The following is a 10,120-nucleotide window of genomic DNA, read 5'->3' as shown; positions in this document are numbered from 1 at the left end:
TGATTGCTTGTGTTACATGAGAAAATGAATAATTTTGCCTTACTGATGCAGTAGCCTATTTAATGCGGGTGCGGTTCAGGTCGCGGGTCGGGTACAGAATTAAATGGGTGCTGGCTGCTGTCGGATAACGGGTCGGGTGTTCTGTTGTGTAGCTACTGCGGATGCAGGTTTACCTAACAGCACCCGTGCAGGACTCTGCTTTAAACTGCTTTGCGTCTCTCCGTCAGATAACCTCACGTGCATGATGCGCCATTTACGGGGCCTAACCCTAACCCTAACCTTATTTAAAATGAAAACTCATTCTCTGCCAGCAGGAGGCGCTTTTAGAGCGATACAACTGGTAATGTATATCGAAATATCGGAAATGTGTTTAAAAATCATATCACCGTTATTGAGAAAAATTATATCGCGATACATATTGATATTGAATTATTGTCCAGCCCTACATATGTATAAACCTCTATATATATTGATACCTGTTTATATAGTACAAAATATATATATATATAAAATTATTTTTTTAATTTATTATATTTATTTATTTATACATAAATAAATAGACATGTTTTGTAAGTTTTAATATTCTAAAAATGTAATAATATTGCCAAATAAGTAAATCCAAATGAATCAAATCTCATTCTGCAAATGTATTTTTATCTATACAAATAAAAACATTGCTTTGTGTTTCATGCAACATTTCTAGTGCTTTCGATGCCATGGCAAGTTCTTTTTCTTTCTTTCTAAAATCTCCGATGTTAAACGGAGTTCTGCAGTGTTTGTCTTGACCATGACCATCTGTAACTCCACTTTCGGTTAAGATCTCAGAAGTTACAAAAGTCTGTTTGTTCCTGAAGGCTGCAGTAAAAGAACCAAATACATAGATGTTAGTCTGTATATAATGCGAGTCTTTATAGAGTTATACTTTGAAGGAAGGCTTTTTCTCGCATTATTTCTCTTAATGGAACTGGCTTTGGTGATGCTTAAAGATCCATCAGCCTGTCGGCGCAATTTAAAACTCAGTAAAAACAGTTCTCGTGTGGAGAGGGTCCTCCACCGTACTACAAAACCTTATCAATAAAGTTGCCATTTATTGAGGAGCACTGAGTAATTGTTAGAAATAGTCAGTAGTGGCCATTAATATTTAGAGTAGGCTGGATTTTATTCGGTATAATTTTTTCGAGTAGGAACGGTTTCAGAATAAATGTGTGCCATCAGATAAAGATGCTGTTATTAGCGGACCGATGGTGTGAATCTTAATTTTTTTTTAGTACGGATTGTACATGCTTCTGCTGCGTGATCATGTGAAGCTATTGGAATTGAACTGCTGCAAGTCATAATTTCACACAATACAGAGTCAGTGTGATGCTTTCATCAGCAATAACAGCAATCTCTTTGATAACTCGACACCAGATTTGAGTGTTTTTTGTTGTTGTTGTTGTTGGAGTTCCGCTTCAGATGTCTTTATTTATTTATCGAGCTTTTCACTTTGGCTCTCTGGCAAAATAGATTGATTTCAACAAAGCTGTTTTCAGAGTAGCTCTCTTGGATGAGCTTGGAACGAGACATTTGTCTGATAAATCTCAGTTACTCGTATTGCAGATAATGTTTTGTTTGATATGTTCCAAGGCTAATCTCGCTCTGCGAAAACAATCACATCAGACGTGTATTTCACAACTTCCTTCTGGAAAGCCGTTGGTAATCCTCGCCAGTCAAACGTCTGCGGTTCGTAATGCACCGATTGAAAATACCGATCAGGGATCTCCAAAAATCTTGTTGCCGTCTGCTTGTTGACTTTACCTATCCAAGGCAATCTTTGACTATATTTGCAAATGAAGCACCTGACAGTTGGGGTTTCTTGGGGGAAATAGCATTTGTGTTTGGCTGACCCTTTATTGGCTTTTACCTCAAATCACAGAGATGAATGCATGGGCTATTGGCGTAATAGGAGAGTGATTTAGGATGAATAAAAAATGCAGCATGAAAGAGTAATGTTGAAAAAGGAGTGTGTTTTGTAATAGAGCCCTGCTGCGTGCCCATTGTGAGGTGATGTGTTAATAGTGGGAGAGCAACTGGGTGGTTGGAGGGGTGAGAAGCTCTAATTTATCCGCTGCTCTGCAGGAGAAATGTATTTTTATTTAAAACCTCCTGGCTCACACCCCTTGACTTCATTGCAGTAATGGAAATGGTAAAATAGGTGCTGTTGGCTGAGACCCCTTAAGCTTTTTTTTTTTTTTTCACCAGCTTTCACAAATGGCTGATTTTTCTTCCTCCCTGCCTCTCTCCCTCCCTTTTCCATTAAGACAGCTGGTATCTTTCAAAAGGTCCTGCTCTGCTGATTGATGTGTAATGGCTTCAAGCCTCACCTGCCCCACAGTGAGTTATTCATCTGTGGGTACTGTTGAGGGGAGTACTCGCCATTGCTTAATTGGTCCTGGTCACCATTCAGACGCCACATGAACCGCTGCATTGTTGCTAGTCGCTGCTGTGAACCTCACTGCAGCCGCTGCTTATCACTGCTTGCTTATGCTCCTGTTGGTATAAATAAGATGCTCTTTACATGAAGAATGTGTGGATTGCTGACCTTTCTGTGGTTGTTTTTATATATATATGTTTTTTTTATTTTAGTGGATTTTAAAAAAAAATTGTTAACATTTGTTTTTAATCAAAATTACAGTGGTACTGTATGTACTGCTATTTAAAACTATTTTGGGTAAGTCTTGGACATACTATATTTTCAAATTTTTCAACAGAGACTGAACTTCTCTGACATTTATACCATGTTTTTTTGACATTGTGCCACATCACATTCTCATATTTATCTTATGTTTTTACTTTTTTAATCAAAGTTACTGTTTGTACTGCTGTTTAAAACTATTTTTAAAATATTGGGTGTATATATTTTCTCATCCGACTATTTAATGAGATTGATTAGTTTGTATAGATTCCTTTTCTTATTTAAAAAAATATATATTTTGCTTGCATTTGTTTTTTAACTTTTTGCATGGTAAAACCTTCTCTGACTTTCATTCCATGCTTTTTAAATTATATTAGGTCACTATCATATTTTTAAGTTTAAAATTGTGAAATGCACCTCAACCCCTGGATTCTATTTGATTATCTTGCTCTCATAAACCACCTGAACACCAGAATCATGAAACGCGTCCGATCGGTGTCCGATGAACTCAGAACTGGCTAAATAATGCAGGGTTTCTTTCCCGATCGATTAGCCAACAAGTCATTTTAGCAGCCCACCAACTTGTCGAGTTTGAAAATGCATAGTTTTGCTGTGATTCAAAGTGACTTGAAGAAAACACGCACATAATAAAGAACACTCCGTTTTTATAGAAACATTTCTGGTTAGTGTATGTATGTGTTTTTGTGTGTTCAGACTGGCGGTCAGCGCGGTAACTCATCATAAGGGGATTAATCGGGCCGTGACGTGGCGGCGCAGCACTGTGATCAGTCTGTAGTGTTGGAGGTTGATGAGGAGAGCAGCTGTCCCGTCAGTTGCCGTCTACTCAAGATGACAGGTTGCCATTGACAGGACTGCTTGTCAACTGCACCAGTGTGCCTGTCATAAGCCATTTCTCTTCATTTTTATACCTGCTCTATAAACACCTCTCACACTGACAAACAGCCCAATTCTGTCCTGCTGCTGTCCTCCTGCAGGCTCCTCGCATTTCCAAATTCACTCGCTGTAGCTTTTTCAGCAGTTGTCAGGTTTAGCTGCACCAGAGACTGTAATCTTTACTTTGCCATTTACCTGAGGGGGGGGGAGCGGCACAAAACCTTTCAAGTGCACTTCATCGTTACGTAGCCATTTCATGCTCTCGTATTGGAGGTCTCGTTTTGTTTTTCCGCTTCGCGCTTTTCGGCCAACGAATGATTGATCTTTATTTTTATGAATGTTGACTTAAAAGAGGCAAGTAGAAGCCTTGTAAAAACAGGATTTGATCCAAAGCTGTTTTCTGTCTGAGTCTCCTGCCAGGTTTTCTTCTCCGTGCCTGTCTGTTCTGATTTCCATGGGTGATCGCTGTGCTAGCTGAGGTAGGGCCGCCTCTGGCCAGGCTGTAGTTAGTCTGACCAGCATGCACAACCAACAAACACTGTTGCTTGGAGGGAGCGCCGGGTCTTATTCCAGTCTAACATATTGCTTGTAAGGAATTCTCCATAGCCTGAGCTGGCTAGTTGTGCGAAGGTCTATATAAGCCTAATACCCTGTAAAACGTGCAGCTGAGCCTATTTGATAATGCAGTGGGGAATCCTGTTTAGGTCACTGTGTGGGGAAATATAGTGCTGCTTTTCATCGACAGATAAAAATGAGCTGGGGAATAGAGCAGGCAGCTTGAAGTTTGTGCTCTTTTGATATAACTGTGCTCAGAGCTCTCCTGAGGACGTGCGCCGCTGCTGTGGAGAAGACCGCCGATTAGTGTTGTCAAAAGACCCGGTACTTCGGTACCAAGTAGGTACTAAAAAAAAAGTAAACGTTACGGTACCAGGTTTTTTAAAGTACTGGTGGTACGGAGTACCTGGTCAACCCGGTTCTTGATGCACTATCCGAAAGGTGCGCAAAGGCACTCTCTTCATAAAAGCACTGAGACAGGGCGACATCAAAAGGAGGAAACACACCAAACTAACAAAACACTTTAAAGACAGACACCCAGATCAAATGAAAGAGTTCAAGCAGCTAAGTTTAATTTTAATTTTGAATATTTAGATCTTCAGTGTTTCCCATACATTGATTTATTTGTGGCGGCCCGCCACAGTATCAAAACTGACCGCCACAAATAGATTTTCCAAAAGGCTTTGACTTTGTTGAATAAACATGAGCACTGCACGTGTCAAAGTCGAAACCTAGTGCGGGTGTTTTTATATCACTGTATTTCTGAAGGAAACTAATTATGGATGTCATTTTCATTTAATCTTGCCTGTAATGCCTAAGCAGCGTTTGTGAGCGCAGAGCTTATTTGATTACAGCTGTTACCGGGGAAATCTTTCCCGCTCTTCAAGCGCCTCCTGCTGGCAGAGAATGAATTTGCATATATATGCCACCACAAATAGAGTGCAAGTCTGTGGGAAACACTGCTTCTGTTATGAACATTATTCAATATTTTAATTTGAATGTCGGATTGAAATGAACGCTGTTATTAGAGTAGTTAATCGTTAGCATAAGCGCGGCTAACACTAGTATAATGAGCATTAGAATGAAGTTTCTTTATTAACTATTTAATGCTCCTATAACTTTTATTAGGAGCATTAAATAACAGGAGGACATGATGATATTTACTATTTTTACACACCAGAGGCTTTTAAATTAATTGTGAATCTAAATTATGTGCGTTAGAGAATGTACAAATGGTTAACATTTGTGTCATATCAGTCAGAAAAGCAATTCTGGGCTTTATTTTTTAGCTAATGTAGTTAGTTGTTATTCTTGGCTGAATAACTCTAGAAGGTTTTCAAAAGTCCTTTTAAAATTAAATATGTAAACGGTTTGGATTAAATAAAAGTATATTCAAATTTTTTTTAATTGGCATGTTTTTGTGTTTTGCTTTGGTACCGAGAACCTTGGATTTTCACTGGTATTGGTACCGAATACTGACATTTTGGTACCGTGACAATACTACCGCCGATTGATGTTCCTTTTTGCGCACGACGTCACAACGCTGCTCGCCGGCTGTGATTGATTAAAACTATTGCATGAGTATCAACAGGCCCTTGGTTTTACAAATATCTCTCACGCGTTACGGAATTTGTAAAAAGCCTATTTAAAAGCCTGCATCTTTGTTAATGGTGTAACGGTTAAGTAAAAAGTTAAATTTTTCTTTAACTTTGAATGCGTGAGTATGCACATCTTAATTTTAATTGTTTTAACTTAATTTGTATTATTTGTAAATGTTATTTATTTTATTTTTTATTTATTGTATTTATATTAGAATAAAACGTGTTTCCTAATAAAATGCGTTTTTGCCTTTTATTAGGATAAAACGGTAATGTAGAGAGGAAGTGGAGTGGGGGTTGAGAAAGGTCTACGAGCTGGGACTCGAACTCGGGACGCCAAAAGCATATCGATGATATGTCGCCGCGCTGCCCACGAGGCTATTGGTGCTGACTATTTTATGAAATCGTATTTTCTCATTAATTTATTAATTAATTTTTGGGGGGAGCTGCACCAAATGACATTTTACATCTAACCGCACGTTACTACAAAAAATTATTCTTTTGGGAGTTTTTTGTCTTCACTGTAATATCGGAATAGTTATATCACCCTGACATTGTTTTTCTGCTCCCTCCAAAAAATATTAAAATGATTTTTAATTGTGTGATGAAATGTCACTGTACGAAGAAAATGCATTCATATAGAACAAAAAAGTGTCACTTTATTTACCTCTCTAACAATGTCTTTATTTTCTCCATTCAGCTCTTCTGAAACACTGGGGTTGTTGGTGTGGCCAAATTTTCCCTGGATTTGATTGGTAAATTCAGAAGACTGAAGCCCAGGCTCACAGTCTACCTTTCACGGAGGCCCAGCCGTGAGAGGACAGAAGAAGGCACGTGGCGAATCATGACTGCCGACAAAGAGAAAGACAAGGAGAGGGAGCGCGACCGGGACCGGGACAGAGATCGCGAAAAGCGGGACAAAACACGCGAAAGCGAGAGCTCGCGGCCACGGCGCAGTTGCACGCTAGAGGGCGGAGCTAAGAACTATGCAGAGAGCGAACACAGTGAGGATGATGACAATGAGACGCCTGGGGGCGCCACCGCCGAGGAGGCCAATAAAAAGGGCAAGAAAAAGCTCCCCAAGAAGAAGTCGCGCTATGAGCGAATGGAGAATGGCGAGATCACTTCCTTCATTACGGAGGATGATGTTGTTTACAGACCTGGCGGTGAGTTTTGGTTGTACAATACTTTTTGTCTGTCTGACTCGTAGTTTTTGTTTCAGCTGAAGGAATTTGAGGCAGTTGTAATTAAGTAAGCATGCCAGTGGACAAAGTATTTGGCAATATTTTGTTAGCATTGCTGAAAATGGTGCTTTAGCATAGCATAAACATGTCACCGCAAACGTTGGCTGCTGTGCTTGACCAAATAAATTCACTACTGCTTGATAAAAATGCAGAAGAAATCAGTGTGATGATACTTGAAACGGTCATATTTTTCACACTTAGCTTTCCAAAGCACACATTAGATCCTTGTTTTTCTTTATATTTTTCAGTGAGCGGCAGAAAAAGCGAAACGGTCCACATTAGGTCTTTATTAGGCGCTGAGATTGAGCCTAGACCAGAGCAATAACCTTTTCCTGTGCTGTAAACATGGCCTCTCTTTCACCTGCTGTTTAGAAATTGGTTGTACATGAGGCTGGGGGGAAATGTCAACACTCAGGCAGAGGGCAAGGCACGGCTGTGTAGCGCAGCTACTGTAGTCCTAAATCATCCTCGCCGTGTCTTTCATTTATTTAACAGCAACAGAAAGGTCAAGCAGTATGCTTAGTTATTTAATGCAAAGACGTCAAATTATAGCCAATGCGCAGTTTCCAATCTCGTCTCTCAGGGCTCCAGACTGTGACCAAAATTATTAATTTGCGAGTGAAGTTTTTGCTGAGGTAGCCACTGGTGACTATATATATTTGTTATAACTTAAAAATGTGCATGTAATGCCTTTTTTTCCTGATTGTTTTGCGATCACATCTTTTATGTTCACGTATTAAACTGAGAATTTTTAGTGGAAAAAAGAGTTTCAAACCGTCCTCATCTCTGCCGCACAGCAGCACTGTCACACAGTCTGCTAAACGCAGCTCACCTGTACAGCACGAGAGAGATCGAAATTACGAAGATGTGTGAAGTGAAAGTGCAGAAAAGCAGCGTCTATTTTGTGCACAACTTGAACAAACTACAACGGGTAAAGCTGTCAGCTGTGTGGATATTGGCAATATCGTTAACAATTCTTGTTTATAATCATTACTAATATGGCTGCTGCTTATCAAGATCTTGGTCTATGCTGTGTTCTGTTAATGCATATGCCGTCCAGTAATCGCAAAAAGCTTTGTGCTTTGTTACTTTTTAATAAACAAAGTATCAGCTTTAAAATTATGCCAAATTCATAACGAAATTCAAACAATAAATACAGTTTTGGTGCTCTTTAATGCGGCAGGCGCGATCGCTTTAGCTCCTCAGTTCCAAGTGGCAAGTGAACCCATTTAATCTTTGTCTTTACTACTATAGTACATAATGAACATGAATTAACATCAAAAGGTAGGCTATTTTATAAGAGAGCCTATAGTAGGTACAACTTACTGAAATGTCTCATGTAAAAGCTCATTCAGTGTTTCAAACTGCGGAAAACGTGTAAAGCTTGTAAACATTGCAACGTAATACCTCAGAATAACCATTCGGTGTCCATAAGCTCATCAGTCAGCTAGAAAAATAACTATAAAGAGGAGCGTTCTGCTAAATTTATGCGGTATTGCATATTAATATTTTTACTTAACCTGTTGTGTCTACATGATTAAACTTGTCCTATAAAATTGCATTTTACTAATTAAGAAAAGACTGAAAGTGTGAAAGTCACGCATTTAAAAATAAAGGTGCTTAAAATGTTCTTCACAGAACCATTTTTGGTTCCACAAAGAACCATTCAGTCAAAAGTTCTTTAAAGAACCATCTCTTTCTCAACTTTTTATAATCTGAAGTACCTTCTTTCGCCCCAAACCTTCTGTGAAACATGAAGGTCCTTCAGATGTTAAAGGCTCTTTATGAAACCATTTAGACAAAGTTTCTTCTATGGCATCGTGAAGCATCTTTATTTTTAAGAGTGTATGACAACATTTACAGGATGCATTGAGGAGGAGCCTAAACTACACTCAGTGGCCAAGTGATGCTTATGGTGCATGATATTGGTACAGATTATGTGTAATAAACATTGCGTGACCGTATATTTCAAATTGGAAAAGACATTTTGTTCCCACTTTAAGTGAACCTTAGTTCCCAGGTCATCTACAAGATGGATTAAAATGCTGATAAAGTCAAGAAAAGATGAGACATAAACACATGACAGTATGATTGAAATGTTAAAATGTAAAAAAAAAAAAAAAAAGTTTAATAACACCTGTTTATTCTGTGCCGCCTAAAAAAATTATTTGGCGCCTACGTTTTTTTTCTTGTAGGAGCCAGTGGCTCCTTACTCGATTTTTTTTGTCTGGAGCCCTGTCTCTTCACCCCGTCTCTTCTGTTTAGAGATTAATTTGCTCAGAGGGGGAAGGTGGGGAATGGTTTGACGGTGGCCCCCCACTCTTCCTCCAGCCGTTGCCCCAGTGGAATCGGGTTGGAGGCATTATCTGCTGAAGGTCCTTGAAAACACAGTTGCTGAAGCTCTCTTTCGATAATAACCCAGCAGACCCCTTCCCTGCTCTGTTTTGGAGAGTACCGCTGCGCTGCTTTAGATAAGACTGAATTGAGTCACATCACATGTCTGAGGCATGTTAGTTGATTTTGTCAGTGCTGCAGTGGAGAATAGAAAGGGATGTCACCATGTTTTGAGGATGGTTGCTTTAAAGTGCCTTTGTCATTTAAAAAAAATGGAATCTTAATTCCACCACAGTAGATGATGATTGTCATTTTAGTGATCTAATGATTAAGAATTTACAATATGCTGTTTATACAGCAAACCTTTCAGTTGACTTTCACTGTCCTACACATCATAAATGCATCGTAAAACTGATCTGTTAATGCTTCAAAGACAATGTGCTTTATATAAGTGCATGTTTGGTGAATGTAGGGCTACATGATTATGATTTGGTGTATACAATTTTTTTACACACACGTGTATATATATATTCATATGTATGTGTATGTATTTATTTTATATATATATATTCATATGTATGTGTATGTATTTATTTTTTATATATATATATATATATATATAAATAAAATGTATGGTTTTTAACTATAAATAAAACAGTAAATTATATAATTAAATTATATAATTTCAATTAAAATGATTATTAAAGATATTTAAAATATATTTATTATTTAAAAAAATCTGTGAGCAAAGCCACTTTGAAACACTGAAATCACCAAATCATGAGCTGCTCATGTGTATAAGATGCGCTTCACTCAGAAAC

At 38.4% G+C, this 10,120-nt stretch overlaps 1 protein-coding gene across 5 annotated transcripts in view; it reads left to right on the top strand.

Annotated features, from left to right (window-relative positions):
- The window catches only part of LOC107591099 (arginine-glutamic acid dipeptide repeats protein-like), a 176,234-nt gene that overhangs the window by 76,425 nt on the left and 89,689 nt on the right, over positions 1 to 10,120 (top strand). For all 5 annotated transcript variants that reach the window (XM_016280125.1, XM_016280120.1, XM_016280124.1 and 2 more), the window contains exon 2: positions 6,422 to 6,887. In XM_016280125.1, coding sequence (XP_016135611.1) covers positions 6,566 to 6,887 — 322 coding nt within the window. In that variant the 5' untranslated portion in view covers positions 6,422 to 6,565. The remainder of the gene's footprint in view (positions 1 to 6,421; positions 6,888 to 10,120) is intronic.

Source organism: Sinocyclocheilus grahami, unplaced genomic scaffold (assembly GCF_001515645.1).
Source record: "Sinocyclocheilus grahami isolate Dianchi unplaced genomic scaffold, SAMN03320097.WGS_v1.1 scaffold137.1, whole genome shotgun sequence".
Taxonomy (NCBI): Eukaryota; Metazoa; Chordata; class Actinopteri; order Cypriniformes; family Cyprinidae; genus Sinocyclocheilus; species Sinocyclocheilus grahami.
Note: the sequence above shows the minus strand (reverse complement) of the source record. Positions and strands in the feature narration are given on the sequence as shown.